The sequence below is a fragment of the Chinchilla lanigera genome, unplaced genomic scaffold (genome assembly GCF_000276665.1).
Source record: "Chinchilla lanigera isolate Chin_1 unplaced genomic scaffold, ChiLan1.0 scaffold00058, whole genome shotgun sequence".
Lineage (NCBI taxonomy): Eukaryota > Metazoa > Chordata > Mammalia > Rodentia > Chinchillidae > Chinchilla > Chinchilla lanigera.
The window spans coordinates 5,724,618-5,746,714 of record NW_004955459.1 but is presented as its reverse complement, the minus strand read 5'-3'; the positions used below and the strand labels follow the sequence as shown (position 1 = coordinate 5,746,714).

General features: G+C 38.5%; 1 protein-coding gene across 1 annotated transcript in view; it reads left to right on the top strand.

Moving 5' to 3' along the window:
* Positions 1 to 22,097, top strand: part of Cntnap5 (contactin associated protein-like 5) — an 809,758-nt gene that overhangs the window by 375,637 nt on the left and 412,024 nt on the right. The window contains exons 5-6 of the mRNA XM_013521091.1: positions 4,584 to 4,787; positions 13,263 to 13,447. Coding sequence (XP_013376545.1) covers positions 4,584 to 4,787; positions 13,263 to 13,447 — 389 coding nt within the window. The remainder of the gene's footprint in view (positions 1 to 4,583; positions 4,788 to 13,262; positions 13,448 to 22,097) is intronic.

Below are 22,097 nucleotides of genomic sequence, written 5' to 3'. Positions count from 1 at the left end.
CCCACCAAATTTAAAGACCCAGTCCCAAAATGGGCATCTGAGATGGATACACACTTCTCAGATGAAGAAATACAAATAGGAAATAAATATATGGAGAAATGATCCACAATACTGGTTAGTAGAGAGATGCAAGTTGAAAGAATGCTGAAATTTCATAACATTCTAGAAAAAATGGCTATCGTCAAGAAATCAATCAGTAACAAGTGCTGGAGGGGCTGTGGGGAGAAAGGAATCCTTTTTTACTGTTGGGGGGTGTGTAGCCAGGTTCAGCCACTACACATGGAGATTGCTCTAAAAATTAGGATTAGAGGGCTTATTTGACCCAGCTATTCCCTTACAGTATCTTTCTAGAAGAATTAAATACATCATACTATACTTATATATGTTTTTATTGCTTTTGTTTAATTTATCTCCCAGTTAGATGTACACTTTCCTTTGGTCTCTTTGATATTGGTGGCCTCCCTTCTCTGTGGAGTATTCCAGGGAGTACTTCTTCCAGTGCTAGCTTAGTGGTTATATCTTTCTTTAGAATTTCATTGTCATGGAAAGTCTTTACTTCTCTGTCAATTTTGAAGGCTAATTTTGCAGGATAGAATTTCAAGTTGACACTTATGTTCTATTAAGGCTTGAAGTGATTCACTCTAATTCTTCCTAGCACTGAAGATCTGTGCTGATAAATTTTTTTGTAGTTCTGAAAGGCTTGCCTTTGTAAGTAACAAGCTTCTTTTCTATAACAGCATTTATTATTTTCTCCTGAGGTCGAATTTTTGGAATTTTATTTTGATGTATTATGGAGCAGTCCTTTTTGGGTTGTGGTTATTTAAGGCTGTGTATGCCTCTTGCACTAGGATATTGAATCCTCTTTTTTTTTTTAAATTAGCACATACTTGCAGTACATAGTAATTACAATTATCCTGGGGAGCTGGTACATATAAATAATAGTTCTTAAGTACTGAATTCTTTCACAAGATTTGAAAACTTTATGGGCATAAATTAGGTGAATAAATTCTTTATAACTTTTGAGTCATCTTTTACTTTTTTCCCCTACAATTCTGATATTTTTGAGTAATCCATTAGCTGATGGATCTACCTTGCATGTTGTCTTTTCCCCTTCATGACATAACTGATTATAATGTGCCACATCCACCTTATCTTCAATTTCTGATATTCTGCTCTCATATTGGCAAATCTGCTATGCATTTTTTCTATTGAATGTTTCATATTTTGTATTTCTGCTTGCGTCCTTTTCACAATTTTTATTTCTTTATGAACTGCTCACTCATATCTTCTATTATATTGTTTAAATGAATTTCTTATTTAGATTTGTTGAACATTTTATTAGGGAAATCCCTTTTCCATTTAGTAAAATCTTCTTTAGTCAGTACTTCTTTAGCTCATGAAACATCATATGAAGTTGCTTATGTATTTCTTCTTTGAGCTCTTAAAATATTTTGACCATTTTAGTTTTGAGTTCTTGTAACTTTCTCTACTTTTCACTGCTGTGGAGATCTCTTCACTTAGAATCTGTTTCTCTGTGATTTTTGCTGCTGTTGTGTGAGACAGGGTCTGGCTTTGTAGTGCAGTCTGGTTTTGAACTCACCATGTAGCCCCATTTGGCCTTTAGTTCACAGCGATCCTTCTGTCTTAACCTCCTAAGTGCTATGATTACAAGAGTGTAGCACCATGCCTGGCCCTGTGATATGTTTTTGTGTTTGGTGATTTTTCAGTGTTTGTACCACTATTCAGCCTACTCACTGTAAGATTTGAAGTTCACCTTAGTGTCCAGCTTTCTTCTGGGGACTTGATCACTATTACCACACATGGAGGAAAAAAAGAACTGCAATGATGTTGATGACACAAATACAAACCAGAGACTAACATATAGCAAATCCAACTAATATCAGCAGCAATAGGAGGGCCACCACTGGCAATAGCAAAGAAATCAGCTTCTATCAAAGACAAACCAGATATTGATACACAATAAGAAGCAAAACCCTGTCACTATACCACCTTTAACAACTGAAAAGCTATCTGCAATTATAGGAACAAACGCAAGTGAAATATTGACATACACTAAACATCTATTACATGTAACAACTATACCACCATTAACAATAGAAAATAATTCAGCAATCAACTAAATATGTGAAAATCAATAAAGTTTAATAGTGATGCTAATGTAAAAGGGGTCAACTCCCGTGATAAAGTGACTCACAGACCTTATGTGCAGCTGTTCTGTGGCTTCTGATTCCCTTAAACAATAACCCTTCCCCAAAATGGCCCCTTTAGATGTGGTGGTGATACAGTGGATTTCTTCTGCAACATTAGCTTGCCATGTGGAAGGAATCATTTTAAGAGTAAAATGCTACATTGTTTTTGCAATTTGTAATAACTGGGGACTTTTCTTAGGGCTAACAGCAATGACTTGGTTTTTTGATTCCCCCTGCAGTGGCCAGCCCTCTCAAGGTTTACCTTGTATTTGCCCAAACAGGTTTCCCTCCCCAGGAGCCAGGGTTGGCATTCTTTTACTGTTGTCTTCAGTTTCACTAGAGTCTCTATGGTTTCTGAGTTTTTCTGTTTGTTTTTTAATGGATCCTGGACCTCTTCCTTGCTTTTCACTAAGCTGTTGTTTGCCAAGTGTCGAGGTTGCTGCTCCTGGAGATGCTATGATATGTTGCTGAATTTTATTCCATGTTCCTTTCTTCTGCCATTCTTTTCTAATGGCCATAATCACCTCCAATTTGTAGATAAAGAAATCCAGTCTTACCGATGTAAAGATACCCAAGGTGATTGAGCTGAGAAACTATGGCTATCAGAGTGTAAACTCACATTCTCATATACCTCACATGCCTTTGGAGCCCCTACTGGACTCGAATGGAAGTCTAGCTCAGAGCACAGGCAGAGATCACTGATGGGCCTGGGTAGTTCTGAGAAGAGTAGGAGCTTCTGAAAATCTCTTTGCATCTGGACAGGATCTTTACACAATCTGGAGTCATCCATCTCTTTATTCTTGAGGAATAAATTATGAAAATATGTTCTAAAACAAATCATGGAAAAATAGAATTTTATTTTTCTATTTCGAAAACTTAGCTTTGCAAAGACTATTTCTCAACTTTTGATCAGAAAATGTACTTAATTTGTCATTTTATATGTGAAGCTGCAAATTTTCTTTGCTTGCAAATCTTGAAAAACTCAGTTTTCCTAAGTTTTAGATTTCAAAGAAGAAAACTCAACTCTTTCATATAGTCATTCACTTATACTTCACCCATGTGAGGTGGTATGTAAGGAATCTGTTTCAAGTTATAAATAAGTTTGGATTTTTCTTATTGTAAAAGTAATAAAAGTTTACTGTAAAAGTTTTCATAATAAATCACTGGGAAAAGGATATAACAGTAACCTAGAATAGCAGCTCCCAAATAAAGTTCCTATTAGCTTTCTTGGCATACCTTTGAATCATGATAATTTGACCTTCTCTTTTTGGCTTTAAAAATAATGGAATTGGGAGACCTTATGTTAAAAATAAGTCAGGCACAGGAAGACAAGTACCATATGATCTGACACATATGTGCATTATAAAAATTGATCACATAGAAATTGATAGTAGAGTAGGGGCCTGGATTCATTAGACAGGAGAGAAGGATGGGAAAGGTTGGTCCATGGATACTAAGCTATAGTTAGATGGTAGAAGTGAGTTCTGGTGTCCTATTGCACAGTAGAATAACTATAGCAAATGATAATTATAAAAACTAGAAGAAAGTATTTCAATATTTTTATTTCAACAAAACAATTATTTTCAGAGATTGATATGCTTACTCTGATTTAAACATTATGGAATGTATTCCTGTATCAAAATATCACATCTTTCCCTTAAATGTGTGCAATTTTTGCTAATACACTAAAGATATCTCTAGTTAGAAGAAAGACAAAAAATAACAATAAATGAATAATTTGGATGAAAACACTGAAAAGATATGTACTATCAGCATAGGACCAGACAAGGAAGGCAGAGATGCACTGTATCTGCTCTACCCAATAAAATACCAAGCTTTCCTTCGTGAGTTTTCCTTCATTCTTAACTCAGAAGGAGCCTCAGAAGCCTTCTCAATACAGGATTCTGAAAAGATTGAACCATTCAATCCTAGTAGGCATAACAAACTATATCTCTTTTTCCTCTCCTGCCTTGATGAGGAGATCAAATGGTTCCAACTGTCAGAAGCAAATTAATAAGCAGTATAAATCATGAAAAGTTATTATAAAACAGCTACCTGACATGATAAGCCTGACATAGGTATTTGTGATATTCTCACCCTGTCCCCTCAAGCAAAGTCTGACGTGTCATTAATGAGAGTTCTTTGCCTCTACGCTGATGATCAGTTCACTTTGACTCAGTGTGGGGTGGTTGCTTGTAAATGAGAAATTCCTCTGAGTCTAATTAAGTTAGGTCTAGCCTGTATGTGTTTTGTTGAGACAAGGCCTTTCTGATCTCAAAAACATCCATGTGAATTGGGCAGCAACTAAGGTAGGAAACAGAAACAATGAATCATCGGATTTACACTGATTTTTCTTTCCCTCCTCCCTCCTAGAATCAGACGTTGCTGACTTTGATGGCCGAAGCTCGCTTCTGTACAGGTTCAATCAGAAGCTGATGAGCACTCTCAAAGATGTGATCTCCCTGAAGTTCAAGAGCATGCAAGGAGATGGAGTCTTGTTCCATGGAGAAGGCCAACGTGGCGACCACATCACCTTGGAGCTCCAGCAGGGGAGGCTTACCCTGTACCTAAACTTAGGTAGGGTAAGGCTCTGCCTATTATTTTGCTGGGTCAGGCAATGGAGTGCTACATTCTTCAGGAGGTCATGGTGGTCTGGATGTGGCAGGGTGAGCCGCAGATTTATTTAAGGTCAGCTACTTAGTACAGAATGCTCCTCCTGCCTCTTGCAAAAGTTCAGATTTTAGCTTCCTGCTGTGGGATGGATTCTATCATTGCCAGTTACAGGATGAGAGAATTACCTGCTGGTATTTACTATCAAATAGCAAAGTCAGAAAGACATAGCAAATTGCAGTCTGTAAGTGCAAGTTGCATGGAGACTGGAAAGAAAACAACAAATATATTTCAGCAATTAGCAGAAGAGACATCAGATTGAAGATTAGTGAAAAATCTAAAACCAAACCTTCTAGGGCTTTATTCTGAGGCACTCCTAAGAATCTTCTTGGCCTTCATTGGGAGTATGGGCAAGGTAGCAGGAATAACCTAGAGATATCCAAGATTAACTCATAAAATGGATATCTAATATATTAAATTAAATATAAACCACTTACATGACAGTATACTGTTGTTCAAGTGACAGTCTTTGATGACTCCCCAATTCATATTATGTAGTTATATGTCCCAAGTGTGACATGGGCAGAGTCAGTTCTATGGTGAGATTTAACGAGGTACTTCTGCTTGGCCTACTTTGTTAGGGTAGAACATTGATTATTTTGCTAAACTAGGAAGTGGGAAAGAGATTTTTTTGGTACCAGGAATCAAACTCAGGACCTTGTGCTTGCCAGGTAGGTGCTTATGCCATTGAGCTATAACCCTGACCTCCCTAGATTTCTTCTTTCAGTCCATAGAGGAGTTAGGGAGATTCCCATTTCGACTTATTGTGCATCTTACTCAACTCACCTGTGACAATCTACACTCTATAGAATTACAACATCCAGAGCCCATAAGGGCAAGTGGAGAATCAAAGAAAAGAATTACATGACTGGGAGGTGCAGGAATTAAACAAGACATCAAGAGTACATATTGGTCACTTATCCTCCCAGACTCCAATACCTTTGAACTGAGACAGAATGTGTAAGCAGTACTCAGCACACAGAGCTGAAGTATAGAGCAACCCTGGACTAGAATAAACATGTGCAGAGCAGGGTCCCCATCAGAGCTAAATCCAAGGCTCAGAAGTCAAAGTCCTTGACTACCTGATCAACTCAAAAAGACATCTGTGATAGTTTTTCACATCTGCCGAAGAATACAACACAGCTTTCTTTACTTTGGCTCCTTTGAAATTCAAGCATTTTAAGAAGCCAACTCAAATATATTTATGGAATGTTTATCATGTTGATGGGGACATTGATTTTTCAAGTTGCCATTTTTGAAAGCTCGCATTTGGTCACTGTCTTAAACTCTTTAATTATAAAAACGCTGTCTAAAATTTAATACAGTGGACCCTTGACTTGTGCACTCAATTTGTTCCCAAGGGCTAGTTGTAACTCAAGTTGGTTGTAAGTCAAGACTACTTTTTCCATAAGAAATAATGGAAATACCCATAATGTGTTCCAAACTTCCCAAAGGATGCCTTAACTAACATTTTATAATAACAAAAGAGTGTTTAATATGTGTTCTTTGGGAGAAACACCAACAATTTTCCTACTGCATTCATCAAAAAGTTATAAAATGTGCGTACTTTATGAGAAACAATAGCTTCATACTGTACTCACCATTCAAGTTGACGTTTTTGATTTGTAGGAAGGGAGGGTGAAATAGAAGCTGGTTATTGTTTGGAAGGAGAGGCCCCTTCCATAAGAACATCAGGGACCTGGCTCTCTGCTGTCTTTTCTCTCCTCAGGAGAGTCTGTAGCCCATTAGGACCTTCTGGCTCACTAGGTCTTAGTGTTTTCTGAACTAAAAACTAGCCTAAGTGTATCTGTTTCTGTCTTTTCTTTGACACTGTTCTTTTTTATTATTATTGCTTTCTTTACCTTCCCTTCCTTCCCTAGCTTCTTTTCTAGCTTTTGGGGGCACATTTGATAGCAGTAATCATATTATTTATATTACAGCACTGAATGAAATCATGTCCACAAACACGCACATCTGGGCTCAGACAGGCTCATGTACTCTTACATATGCTTTTCTGGCATTGCAAGTCTTTGTTTACAGTTGCACCAGTGGCCAGAATTTGGGTCATAACTCAAGAATTTTGTTCTAACTTAAACCTAAAATTCTGTTCAAAATCCAAGTTATTCGTATGTTGGGCTGGTCACAATTTGAGGGTCCACTGTGTATATAATGTAAATCATGCGACAGACCACATTAGCTCTGAAACCATTCACTGATGTTCACCAGTTGCTTAAGATCCTATCATTGCATAGATGTACAGCTGGGATAAGTGCTCTCTTCTGTCATTCCGCAGTGCCCTGACATTAATCGCTAATGTGTTGTAAACCTTCTCCAAACAATTGTGTATCAGATATCAGGCAATTGGCGTTCATGGGTTAAATTTTAAGAATGGCAAGATCAGGAGCACCTAGGGTACACAGTTAACTTTGAGTTGTGTGGAGGTTTGCTCTTAAAGAAGGGAGAAATAGAAGCATTTCAAACAGTTGCAGTGGGGAAGGTGCACATTTTTTAATCAATTCTGCTGATCAGGCGATAACTGTAGATGGCCAATTTTATTACTTCAGACACTGAGCTTGCTACTGATGGTTTAAAAGTTGAATTTGTCTGTTTCCCTCGTTTGGGGGTTCAGAGAATGGAATTTAGGATCTCACTTATGCCATGCAAGTGCTCTACCACTGTGCTACATCTACAACCTACTCATGTTTCCATGTAGAGGTAGAGGCCCACTAAGATGTCCAGGCTGGCCTTGAACTCACAACCCTCCTTCCTCAGCCACCCTAATAGCTGAGGTTATAAGTGTCAGCCTGAATGCTCTGATGCCAGTCCTTATTTTTAAGGAAATTCCAGTCTAGTAAAATACTTACTTGTCCTTGTTATTTATTTTGGATATTAATTAAAATATAATAAATACTCATTATCAAAAACATATAACATAAACATATTAAGGCAACATTTTTGTAAAGAAGTAATGTCACAGAAAATAGATACAAATTTAAGGGCAGATAAAACTACTCAAAAGTCTGCAAAGTATTTCTATTCATTAATATTAAGAAATCTCCTTACACCAAAAAATTTGTATTTCACTGCTTTAATAATACATCGATGTTATCCTGGTTTGAGAATCAAGTCCTCTAGAATCACATTGCTTCCTGACTATTTTCTTCAAAGATCTCATGTGGGTAATTATGGGACCACTCATGCACCTGGTATATAATCATACAAGGGTGTAACACTGTTTCTCTGGGCTGATTAGCCTACAGAGACGATATTTATGCTCTCATTCTGCATCACATCCTTCCTTTCCTGCATTACCATTTCCTTTGCCACAACACTTTGTTTTCCAATTCATCACATTCTTTCCTGACACTTTCCATTCTGACTTATCAATGTAGCTTACATGCTTGTATAGTGGGAAGCAGTTAGTCACAAAATGAGAAATGAGGGAGAATGAGAACATCATTTTTTCCCAGAGGAAGTAGTCAGGTGGTGCCAAATGGTGGCACGAATTCTTTGTGTCCTTGGGTAAATCTTCTGGCTTCTTGCAGACTGAAATTTTTGCCATGCTGTGTTCAGGAATATTATAAACAACTTATGTAAAATGTTTGACTTATGGGAGAAGCTTGCTAAGTACTAATGAATTCCAATATTGATAATCTGACACATTAAAGTTGGAAGGGCCAATTCTGAAGGTCAGGTGGAAAAAGAAACAGAAAACTTCACAGCTAGCTATTGTTTTATCAACAGTAAATCAATCTCTTCCAAGGAATGACTTTTTTTTTTTTTTTTTTTTTTAACCAAAATACTCCCTTAAATACGAGAGTGCTCATCCCCTTTTCCTCAGGCTGCCTTAAGTTCACAGGGCAGGAAAATTTGATTTGTGAAGATCAGACTAAGCAACAAGATTTAATTGAACAAGGTATCTAGGTGAAAATAGTTTGGTATGATGCTTTTTACCTGAAAATGTGAGTACCAAACAAGAGGGGGGACATCGCCATGTTTATGTACAGCAGGCTGAGGGGAAGGAGGTAAATCAAATGAAGCTGGAAAGGCAATCATTTTACATTTCTATATAAATTGTTATAAGGTCTTAGTACTTACCTTGCTTCATTTTAAGTATCTTTCGGGTCAAATGAAGAAAAGATCTTATTTAATTAGAAGCTTTTCCTTATGTTTCAGGGCCAAAAATTACCTTTTATACTTGTATTGTTTTTGTCCTTCACATGGGGCCATGAAGACTTGATCATGCCTTAATAAGTTGGAAATTAGTTAAAACTAAGTAATTGGAACTCAAGAGCCATGAGATAAAACTTGAAATAGACACTGGAAGATAAAAGTTCAATAATATCCTGAGAGTTAAGTTTTTCTAATGAGTTCTAATAGTAAAGATTTCTAGGTAAAATGAAATATTTGCACTGTAATTCTTCTTGCTTTTTAGAAAAACTTCTAAATATCCTGCTTCATGAACAGCAGATATTTTGTGTACCCAATAATTTAACCCAATCACCTTTCACTTAACATTTTATAATGCAAAATTTCTGAATGTTAGCAACAATGGAAGGGAGGCAAGGTTCTTTCATATCTACTACTTTTACCTTAAAAAGTAAACTGTAAGCTGAGCATGTAGGGCAGTGGTAAGGAATTTGCTTAGCATGTGCAAACCTTGGTTTTGATCACTAGCACTGAAAAAAAATAACTTGGAATTCAGGAAATATTCAATAATTTGCATATAATAGTTATGCATTTTTCAATAATTCAGCTATTGAGGATGAAGGTTGTGTCCTTAATGAAATTTATCTTTTCCTATTGTTAAAAGTATTCACGTTCATTCTAAAATATAGAAAAAATAATATTTGGATAAATGCAAAGTTTTATCTGCTCATACTGTTTATTTGTACATTTTGTGGTCTATATTTATAATTTCTCATTCTGCTTTTATATATTTTAAATCAGTAGGTTATAAATTAGTAAGCATTTCACTTATTTTTACTTTATTTTCTACAAGAAAGGACAAACATTATTTCAAAGGTCTCTCATGGGTAATGATGAGACCATTCATTCATCTTATATATAATCATTCAAGGCCTTAGCACTGTCTTTCTGGGCTAGTTAGCCTCCAGAGATGAAATATATGTTCTCATTCTACATCACATCCTTCTTTAAATGCTATAAGTATTTACTGAATGATATTTTGATGGCTGCATACTATTCTCTCTGGTGATTCGAAGTATGCTTGATGTAATTTTTTGCTCTTTCCAAATTATTGGACATCATTTCTAATTTTTAAATCATCATCCATTTAAATTTTTTTAACCACATTTTAATTTATTTTATTGGGATAGATTTCCAAAAAGTGATGACTAGGCACCCTGCTACAATTTTAAAAATTTTCTTCACTATTTCTTGGCATAGACTTTTCTGAAAGATCGGTGGAATTGAATTTTATATTATCTTTGGGCAAGGAAAATATTGGTTAAGTAAATGAGCAAAATAAACAGAGAGCAATGTTAATCCGGTTTTGTGGAAAGGTCAACAAATTGTGTTATGTATTCATAAAAATTTCATGAGCCACAGTGCATAAAATGATAAGTGTACTAATTAAGGTTTATAGTTTCATTAAATTCAGTGAGCAAGAAGTAGGCACTATTTATTCTAAGAGAGGTGCATTTTCTCACTAAAACCTTAACAATTACAAGGAGCAGAACTATTGGATGGAATGATGGTCACCAGCTTTCGGAGGCAGGGTCAGGATGGAGGCGAGGAAGGGCTGACTTCAGACTTTGAGAGTGAGAACAAGGCTACCAGTGTTTCCCACACAGAGTAACTTACCCATTCCCCTGGTGATCCTGACTGTGGCAGTGACTACACTGAGAATACGATGGCAACAACCAATCTGAAAACTTACTACTTGAATGATCAGGATTTTAAAATCTGCTAAGAGAAGACTGAACTGATCAATGTGACAAACTTACTAATCCAGCTTAGTAGAGTTTCTCCTTATATTTGAACTCAATGTACCTTGTTTCCTTGAAAGTATCACTCAGGGATTTTAAGGTAGTAGATTGGAGGCAATTTGATAATCATCTAAAACTGGAAAATAGAACTGTGCTTTATGCTATATTTTAGAAGCCATGTCCAATGAAATGAAATTGCAGAAATCTTGGATAAATTCTTCTAATCTCAAAAAGGGGATCCGTTTTTAAATTACAACACAAATTCAGAAGCCATAAAGAAAAGGAAATGATACCTTTTCCAACACAAAAACACCTAAATGGTAAATAAAGAAACAAAAAAGGCATAATCAAAGATCAAATAAAGAGCCAGGGATAGAGCTCATTGGCACAGCACCTGCCTGGCAAGTGCAAAGTGTTGAGTTTGATTCCTGGTACAAAAAAGTAAAATAAAGAACAAAATATACTACAAAATTTAAATTATAGACAAAAAACAAATTGATGGAAAAATAAAGGCACACAAGCTAAGGTGCATTTTTTCCCAGACAAGAAAAACAATGAAAAGATTTTCAACCTTATTTATATTAAGCGCAATATACTCTGAATTACTGAGAAGCACAATTTTTTCTAGCCTAACAGGCAAAATTTTAGACCTAGGGCCTATTTTCTGAGGGTGGCTACTGCAAACGGACTCTGATGAATTTCTAGCAGGAGACTGAAAGGACACAAACTAGAGAAAACAGTGGGGCCATGAGAAGCAAATTCTCATGTTGCTGCCCAAATACCCTTTCTTCAAGGTTCGTCTGGACTCGTGGACTTGCTAGCACATCCATAACTCCTGTTCCTCAAAGAGAAAATGCCTTCTGTAACCTTGCTCCAAAAGCACTGAATATTTGCCACCGACATGGGCTACAAAGGGACCTCAAGGCCAGCCTGAACTGCCTACTGTCTCAAAAAGGAAAAAGTAAAAAATAGAGAAAAACAGCTGTGGATAACGTGAGCCTGCCCGTCAGCCAACTGTAGTGCTGGGCTTCTTCCGGCTCCTTCCTCCAGTCTGAGCTCACCCTGCTGCTGCCCACTCTCCGGGCTGCAGGTCCACGCTATCTCTGCACACTGCTGATTACCACCGGACACTTGGTACAGATTTATTGGGTGAGAGCCCCACACTAAGACCTTCAGAGGGGCAGCACACATTTTAATTTTAGCTACATCTCCTTAGATTACAACATCTTTTCGTAAAAGGAGGAAGAGGGAGTGAGAAAGCAAAGGAAAATATGTAGCAGTTAATTAGTTGTGGAACAAGTAATAAAGCAATGAAATACAGTCAGGTGTTCAAATGCCAGCTCTCCTCTTCTAAGCCTAAGTGTGGTTTCCCCCGTCACACGTCTGTATGAAGCAGCTCTGTGCTCTGAAGTGAAGGAAAAGTGACTCGGGGCCATACTGCAGGTGGGAGTAAGCAGCCTACGGGGAAGTGGCAGTTCCTGCACCCTGAATGTCACACTCCTGAACAGGCTGCCTGCACGCTGTGCCACGAAAACATACGGCAGGGGAGTGGAGAGACTTCTAGCTGAGTATGTGAAATACACCCCAAACTGAACATTCACTTATACGTAATGATTGCTTGTATTTAGTTGTTCATTCTCCCCTGGGGGAGGCAAATGCTGCAGCCGGAGGAAGTTGTTATCTTTTCCATGGAAAGCTACAGGAAAGGAAGGAATAAACTTGGAAGAGGAGGGCAAGAAGGGATAATCCAGAGCCGTAAGCACAGTAAAAATGATTGAAGCAAAACTGGGGTTAAATTCCAGTTGCTCTGCTTAAGGCTGTGCGCTTTACCTCGCTGAGCCTCGGATTTCTTTACTTGCAAAATAGAGACAATAATTTCCACCGAAGTATTGAAATAGAGGCCGTAAACTCCCTGTTTAAGAATTGGTCATGCAATAGGCTGCTGACAGTGGTCACCCGAGTGAAATCTCCTGACCTGTGCCTGCAGCATTCTCTAACTCTGCAGCCCCACTGTCTCCTCAGACTCACCCCCAAGTTTATTCTTCTGCCTCTGCACATTTCAAAATTTGCCTGCTCCATTCAAGAAACACTCAAGCTCAAAGGTCATGTAGGTTTTCCCAAAAATGGAAAACCTTGCTTTTTAGTCTAATTCATGAGGCCCTTAGCATCTAGTTTTTCTTTCATTATTTAACTGTTGAAGTCCAGGAAACATTTAATTGCCTGCCTTGGAGCTAATTCAATTGGATTAAAATTCAGTCTTGGAATCTGTGGACAAAGCGTGTTATTCATTCACAAGTCTCTCATGGTGTGGGCCTGGAGAGATAAGGACTCCCTACCTTTAGGACAGAGGAACCTGGCCAATCTTGCAGAACACTAGTGCTAAAAGCTGCCCTTGGGCACAGACGCCATCCCACCTCCTCTTTCTTCACAGATGACAGCAAAGCTCGGCTCAGCAGCAGCCCGCCCTCTGCCACCCTGGGCAGCCTCCTGGATGACCAGCACTGGCATTCCGTCCTCATTGAGCGTGTGGGCAAGCAGGTGAATTTCACCGTGGACAAACACACGCAGCACTTCAGGACCAAGGGCGAGGCAGATGCCTTGGACATTGATTATGAGGTGAGTTGACTCCCCCCGCATATCCCCTTTGCTCAAGAACTCTGAGCAAATTCAGTAAACATGGCCACTGGGAGAAGTGAGGCCCCAAGGAATGGAGAATCTTGCCTTGAGACTTACCTCCCATCTGGCTATGCCAGGCAGCCTACAGAGGGAGGAGTTCAAGCAAAAGCATCTGAGAAGTGAGGTGCGGAGATGCTGGTGGGAGTTGGGGTCCTTCAGAAGGCCCCAGATTATCTGTGAGCACTACACTCAGTACTTCAACTCTCTTGACTCTGTGTGTGTGTGTGTGTGTGTTCTTGCAACCTGTCTGTGTCGTTATTGAGTCTGTTTTTTATACAGTCATTTTCTCTTTAAAAACAACTTCAGTTTGCAGGGTTAATGAAAGATACACATAGCATAAACAAAATCTCCAGGCATCTAAATCTTTGCTATCAGCACAGTCTTTTTGAATTCTTTCCGATGCAGGCTTTTACTAATATACATGGAGAGTTGTTTGTTCCCTGCTCTGCTGTAGACCAGGCCTATTGAAATGCAGCAGCTCGCTGGACATGGTGGCACACTTGTGTAATCCCAGCACTCCAGAGGCTGAGGCAGGAGGATCGTTGTGAGCTAGAGACTAGCCTGGGCTACAAAGTGAGCTGAAGGCCAGCCTGAACTGCACAGTGAGACCCTGCCTCAAAAAGACAAAAACAAGCAAACAAACAAAAACCATTTAAAAATAGTTGGGGATATAGCTCAGTGGCACAGCACATACCTGACAAGCACAATGTCCTGAGTTTCATTTCTGGTACCAAACAATAAAAAATAAGACAAACAAACAAAAGCAGCAAGTAAAGTGCAGCACCTCTACCATACAAAGAAGGTTGCATAGAGCTGTGCTAATTGGCAGCCAAGAGTTACCCAGCTTTGCAAATAGCGCAGTTTCTGTTGTCCCCCTCCTGGATACCTGGCTCTGGGCTGGGCTCAGAAATGAGAAACGGCAAGTCCTTAAGTTGCAGAAGCTCACAATCTAATGGCAAAATAAGGCACTGAAGGATGGGACTGTGGAGGTGACAATGGAGAGAATCCCCGGAGAGAACACTGGGGTCAGCCTAGGACAGGGCAGCAGGTTCTGCAGCAGACATTGGTAAGTCTTGGGAGAAGGATACCTTGATCCTGATGTCAAAGGTCAGCAATGTGTGTGAGGGCACAGTGAATAGAAAGCCAAACAGCACTCCAGGTGTGGAGTTCATCACAAGAGCCCAGCGGTGGTGCATCAGAGTCAGCTCAGCTCCTGAGGGCCGAATGTTACACTTTTAGGAGCTTGGTGAGCCACCTCATATATATAACCTCATATACATAGTTGTTAAAGTTAAGTAAACATGTAATGAAATGAACTTGCAACTTTCTACCCATGCAGTAGAAATACCCTACACTGGGCTGAAAGAGCAAATTCCTTCCCAATTCTATGTTCTGTGACATCACTTGGATAGTTTGAAATCCGCCAGACTAGAAATTTTTACACCACAGATACTGAAACATGCTGCAAATTATGGTTTGGTAAACTGTCTTTTAGATTATCTAGACTCGAATGGTTTGAATCTTATTTTCCTGTGACTTGTGGTTTAACACTGATTTTATATTTTTAAAGGCTTGTAGAAAAAAAGAAATAATATATGATGAAGATTGTATGTGATCATGGATAAAAGAGTAAAAAATCAACAAAATTATCCTATGAGAATCAACTGATTATGAGATGGAATTTATGATAAAATTTATCATCTAGAATATTATTTGCAAATTGTTTGCTATGTGTTTCTCATTACAGAATAACCTTATGTTTTACACATACACACACACACACACACACACACACACACGTAACCTGTCTTTGCTCATGTATGTGCCCACCTTCAATAGCTATATTTTTTAACTTTGTCACCATGCCACTTGAGGCATGGGAAAGTGAGAAAAATGTAAGAATTAGTCAAGGGCAAAGTGATAGAGAGTCATGTGAGGCTGGTTAAAGAAACCCTGAAGTGTTTTGGAACATAGTGATACAGATAATTTTAGGTTTTAGGCAAATAATTCTAAACGTTTGATTCAGAGGCCAGCCCAATTAGCAGCACTAGAAAACTGTTAAAAGTAGTGTATTCAGGTCCCATTCAAACTTACTAAATCAAAAGTCTGAGAGAGGGCACCACAATATTTGCTTAGATGTTCTTCAGGGGATCCTGGTGTTCCCTAACATCTGAGAGGTGCTATCTGACAGCTGTCACTATGAAGACTGCATGTGGCTTTGACTTGCAGAAAGACATTTCTGGACAGAAAGTAGCAAGTCCTGCTAGGACACAATTTCAGTCACTATTAGAAGAGATAATAGGCTAGTGTAGGTGGAGATGAATAACCGAAAAAGAAGGAACTGGTCTCACTTTTTTCAGTTGTTATCATGAACTCTAAAAGGTATCTCTTCTTTTGATCCTAAACTTTGTGTAGTACACTGTGGATAAGACATGCCTTTATTCAACTTCAAAAGGGATGTTGGCACTCTGTGACTGAAGAATGCAAGGTGCCAGGTAGATATTTTTGAGTTTCCAAAAATTGGAAGTCTTTGAATATCCATCATTTTCCTTTGTCAACTTGTTTAATTGATTGAAAACACAAAGAAAACGTACTATATTTGAACTACTTCAAAGCAGAGAAAATTCTTGAGAAAGTTGGAGATAACAACATTAAAAAGCACATAATATCACTGTGCAGTCTCGCTGTTCCTCCCACAAGACCTCCTTTCTCACTAATGTCCAAGGGAATACAATGATGTCACTTAATTAATGAAGGTTGAACCAGTTTCTTCAGGGTGTGCATGGATGTCTTGGTGCCTTATGAAATGCTCGCTGGAAAAAATACCCCTTCAATATTCCTCTCAAGCAGCCTCTTCTCTAGGGGATTCAAGCTCTTCCAGTTGTGCAGTTAGGTCACTCCAGTGGTTACAGAAGGAGACTGATTAAATACAACAGAAGGGGAGGCACTGGCAAAGCTGAAAGGCAAGGGTTTTGTGTTGGAAGAAGTTTCTAGCCTTCAAGGTTCACCTCAGAGGACGCGTAGGGAAAGAAGAGCATGGGGATGTGTTGGGTGATCCCGTGTTCTGATCACTACTCTACCGCTAACTAGTTGTGTAAAGTGAGAAATGAAATCTCCCAACTTGAGTTACTGAAAAGCAAAAGCAGCACCATTATGGAAAGGAATAGAACTCAATAAGACATCTGGATTGAAGACTTATTTCATGATAACGTTATCTGTTGCTCAGGACCCAGGTTATATTTTTCTGTGATGGGCCACCTGTGCACACATGAGGCCTTGATATCGCCACCTGGAAAAAGGATGGGGTTCATGTTCCGAGCCCCAGTGAGCCCTTGTCAAAGCTGTCTTGTGAACAGACAGCTGTCTTCTATCACATTTTATATAGGGCTAATTATATTATGCAAAACTACATCCCTTCTCAAATATTATCTGGCTGTGCTACTATTTGGTAGGAAAATGTGGTAGCTCTCCTTCCTCATCTGAGATCACCTTAAGGTCATCAATCAAGGGGTAAAATGAGTGTCTAAGAGACACCGAGCAAGGCCTTGGTGCCAATGCAATGCTTGCAGGTGTCTGCTTTTCTTCATCCCAGAAGACAACACGGAGTCTCAGAGGGTTCTCTGCGAAAAGGGTGGGAGGAGGGAGAATGTACACCCTTCACTTGCTGCTCAGAGTCTTCCTGCCCCACAGCGCTGAACCCACTGGCTTCTCCAAAGACTACGAGGAAGACCATGGCTGTTTACTTCTCTTCCAGCCTCTGACATTTGTGCAAATCCGAGAAGTCTTTTCAACAGTGCTCGGTGACCTGTTTTACACCTCCATCTCAGAGGTTCCCAAGTACTTAAAGACATATTATTAGAATATATGATCTAGAATATATGCAAGAAAACATTTTATAAAATTCAAAATGTGTTTTAGTGAAAATTCTTATTTTAAACTAAACAACCACAACCCCAAAACTACACTCAAGTGAAATTCTTAACATTTGAAAATACACGTGTGGTATTTATGGATTTTCAAATGTAAATTTACAGAGCTTGAAAAATAATTTTGTAATCTAAAAATGTTTGGAATCCTTTTAAGTATGACAAATTCCAGAAACCTAAATATCAAATATATGAAAATTTTTTTCAATATGAAATTGAAAACAATACAATTTAACCTTCCATAAAATATACATCTAACGACATCCCCCCAACCAAATAATTTGAAAAATGCAGCAATGTCTTTAATGAATAAAAACAATCTGCAAATTATTGAAAAGAGCTAACAGAATAGAAGACAAATTGAATAAATAAAAATATTAAATATTTTCATGTATATATAGTTGTTTGACTTCACTCATTACAAATTAACAATAATGAAAATGTCATTTCATGTTCTGATAATATTTTTAGCTTAGATTGTAAAATACAGTACTTCATAATATGCTAAACTGGTATGGGTATGAAGAAACCACAGTTATGTCACACACTGTTGTTGGCATTGTAATTATAAAATTTAAGGAAGGATAATATCATTCAAAATTAGGAACAAATGTTTTTCCACTCCAAAAGTGTATTTCTTCCAATTTACCTTATAATTTTAAGCAAATGCATATAATGGGGTATATAGTGAGAATGGTAAAAGGTGGAAAATTGCCCAAAAGTACATCAGAAAATATTGATGACAAATAGATCAGCCCGTATTAGAGCAGCTCCAACACAGGGGCTAGTGACCTCCCAGTGTTCCCACAGGACACAGCTGAAAGCTCTCACCGCAGCCATCTGCATGGCAGCTTGCCTGGTGCCCCCTAAGGGAAGCAGAGGGTGGAGAAGGTGAGGATTTGCCCTGGGCTCCTGTCCAGATGTGCTCTCTACCCCGGAGACTATCCTGGGGGGAGTGGTTTCCTATCACTTCCCAGGCCCTGCTGTGAAATGGTGTTCTCACTTTATCCTGTGAGAATAGAACTGCTCTTGAGGATGTTCTTTCCCTGCAGTCTGCATTTAGGTCCTCAGAAATGAAAAGTTCATAGTTCGTATTGTGATCTTCTGGTCTATTTTATTTAGGAGTCATCCTTTTGGGTGGCCACAGGCAGCAGCAATGTTTGGTTCTTGGTTTCTTTCCTGTCTATGTGAGCCCAAAACTGCTCGTGCATCTTTGTCAGCCCATTCATCTTAGGCTGAAGCTTTGAACTCACCTTGTGTGGGAAGTGGGAATGCTTAACAACATATATAAAAGTATACCTCATTCATTACAAATAAGGAGAAAATCTCCTGTGCCCTCATATAGAGCCATCTGCAATAGATGTTGCTTAAAAAAGTGAAATCATTATGCAGTACAGTGTAAATGGTATGTGTCTCAAAAATAACAGGAGAATACATACATTCTGAAGCACACATATCCACAGAAAATTTTGGAAGGGTACTAACGTGATTGGTGAGAAAGAATCTCAGAGGGTGGGGAATAAGAAGACAGAGCTGTGTTTTTCACTGTATGTGCTCTTTACACTTCCTAAATTTTGTAAAACATGCAAAAAAGTATTTTACAAATAATGCATGATTCACAGTACAGTTCTTACATATCTGTTTCTAAAATTGTGTGCTTTGATTTATTGTTATTCACAGTTTATTTTCAAAAACACTTGAAAATGCCTTATAACTAAATTGCTTTAAAACTTTTTTCTATCTCATCATCTGCATTACAGCCATAGAATTTAAGCTCAGCATAAAGGGGGAATTTTTCTTTTTTCTATAGGAATTTTCTTTACTTCCCTAGAATTGTGTCTGGCACAGAAAATGCATTTGGCTAGTATGTGTTGAGTCAATGAATGACTTCCCTGAATTACAATCACTGTCAATCCAAGGCCTTCTTTCCTCCCCGTAAGAAGTTCCCAATGGTCCTCCATGCTTAGAGGCCAGACTGCTGCAGCTCTCACTATTGCTTCCCAGGTCTGGTGGACACTTCTCTTATTGCATAGGCATGATTAAAAGACTGGCTGGACCTCCTAAAATTATTTATTTGTTGAACAAAATAATACAGGTAATTAGGGAAACTATTTTCTAGACCATGTGATAGTATAATTGTTACTGGTGCTTTTTTAATTTGGAAACTCAGTGGTAACTCATTTGCAAGTCTACATACATAAAGTAAGCTAAAGAAAATAAAATAAAGAGAAAGCAGGTAGGTCAAAACAGAGGCAAAAATATTACTACTAGTGTAGCTTTTGTGATTTTTGTTTAACCCTTAAACCAACTCTGTAAAGGAGATCATAAGCTCTTCTATCAAAAATTAAAACACAACACACAGCAAAGCTGAAAAAGTCCCAATCTCTGTTCCTCTCTAGCTACCTAGTAACAGAAATTGGGTGTGAGCTCACACCTGTGGTCCTGTGATCAGAAGTCCTGCAGGGGACCATGCTTCCTCTCTCTCTAGTGGGAAGAATCAATCCCTGGAGGTGTAGCAGCAGATTTATGCATTGGTTCTGTGCTCTGCCTGTATACATGACCTGAAAACACCTGATATAGCTCCTTATTTCTTTCTAATTTTCAATTTAAGATTGTTATGATTTGTTGACCTACTGATTTTATATTTACTGAAGTTTTATAATAGTGAAAGAAGGTATAAGTATAACCAATTGTATCCAGTGTTGTGGAGATTATCATTCAATGCCACTATTATAACAAAAAGAAATTATTGTTTTTATTAACATGAACTAAAGGAATAAGTGAGAACATAACTTCTAGTTTTATATGTTTCTACTAGCGGGAGGGTAGTATGGTGTATGAGCCTGCCACTTTTCTTGGAAGTGGCCAATAAGAAATTTGGGCTAAATTACTGTAATCATCAATAAAATAATGTAAAGTTAGCCAGAATCTACCTGTATGCTCATTTAGCCTGTGGCAGAAGTACAAATGGAAAACAACATGCCATAAATCTAAATACTTAAGGAGTTACAACTCAAGCTAATGAGCCATTGTGTGAAATATGTTCAACTTTCCTAGCTTGACAAATACACCTTCCCAGTCACACCCTACTGGCAAAACTCTGCTCATGCTAAGAAGAGCTTCCCCTTAGCCAGCCATCAGACAAACAGATAAGCAGTTTAGACTCTTCAGGTAAATTTTGGGGTGTTGTAGGGAAGGTCATTATCTGGTAGTGGGTAGCAACTTTGTGATCAAGTCTGCTGGGCCCACAAGCACCTCCCCAACAAGGAGGCCAGTACTGAATGCCAGTTTTCCTGCAGAAGTCCCTCTTGCTTGGATATATGGGTGATATTGAAATTAGAATTTCTACTGAACTCCTTGCTTGAGCGTGGACAAGTATAAGTGTAAAAATATTACAAATTCATTCCGACAATGAAACATCATTTAATATGTGTTAGAGCGTGTCAGCACCTGATGTCTGTGAGGCTGTGAAAAGATGCCCATTTAAGAAAAGGAATCATAGGGCTTGAGTTGATCTGAGTTTGACTGGTATAATAAAAAAATGATTGTCTGAATACAGCCTATGGTGAAAAACCTGCTAATAAATTGAGAATATAGGGTTAGTCTACCATAGAAACCCAAGGGGCTGATTTATACTGTCAAGAACATGCTGGTGCTCCTGCTGCTTTATCTTCTTACCTTTTCTTTCCTTCTCTTCCAGGGAAGCGCCAGAGTCTCCAAATAGCATAGGCCAGTTATAGGCTTTGAAACCTGAGACAGTGGGGTAAACTCTGCCAGGTAGTCCAGGTCTGACAGAGTTCCTGGGCTGCAGAATTTTAGTTTTCATGTATGGGATAGTGTTTTAGTCACTTCTCTCACTGCTGTGATAAGATACCCAATTCCCATAATTTAAAAGGAGAGATGCTTAATTTGCCTCACAGTTTTAGGGGATTCAGTCCATGGTAACCTGGTTCCCAGCAGACGCATCATGGTGGCAAGGTGTGGAGAGCAAAGTTGCTTACGTCATGGTGTCCAGGAAGCAGAACAAAAGAACAAGGCTGATGAGGCAGAGGCCAGTTACTAAATATAGATCCTAATGTCATGACACACACACCCAGCATGTGCTTCACTAATTTTCTAGGTGGCTGCTAAGCCAGTCAAGGTAGTACAATGAAGTTTGGCCACCACAATCACTTTTAAGAAAACCAGGGTAAGTTTTTCACCTTAGTGTGGCATCTGTTTCATTGAGTGTTTTGTTCAACTGAACTAAACTTGAAAAGTCTAAAAATAATGAATAGGAGATAGGGCTCTGAATCAAAGTCTGTGGAATTCTACCTTCTCTACTTCGTGGGTGGGAGATGATCTTCAAACTGCTAACATTTTATCCCACTATTATCTTTAGTGGCAAAATGGAGAAAATAATAGTATGTGATTCAAAGATTAGAGGAACAATAAAGAAAGTAAGCCCTTGGGGCTGGGGTTTAGCTCAGCGGCAAAGCGCCTGCCTGGCAAGCGCAAGGTCGTGAGTTCGGTTCCCGGTACCGGAGAAAAACCAAAAAAACCAAAAAAAAAAAAAAAAAAAAAGATTTGACTGGAGCCTCCCTGACCTCATAATTCTCTCATTCTGCCATGCCAAAACCAAGCCCACCTTCCTCTTCTGATAAGATCATTCTTTTACTCAATTT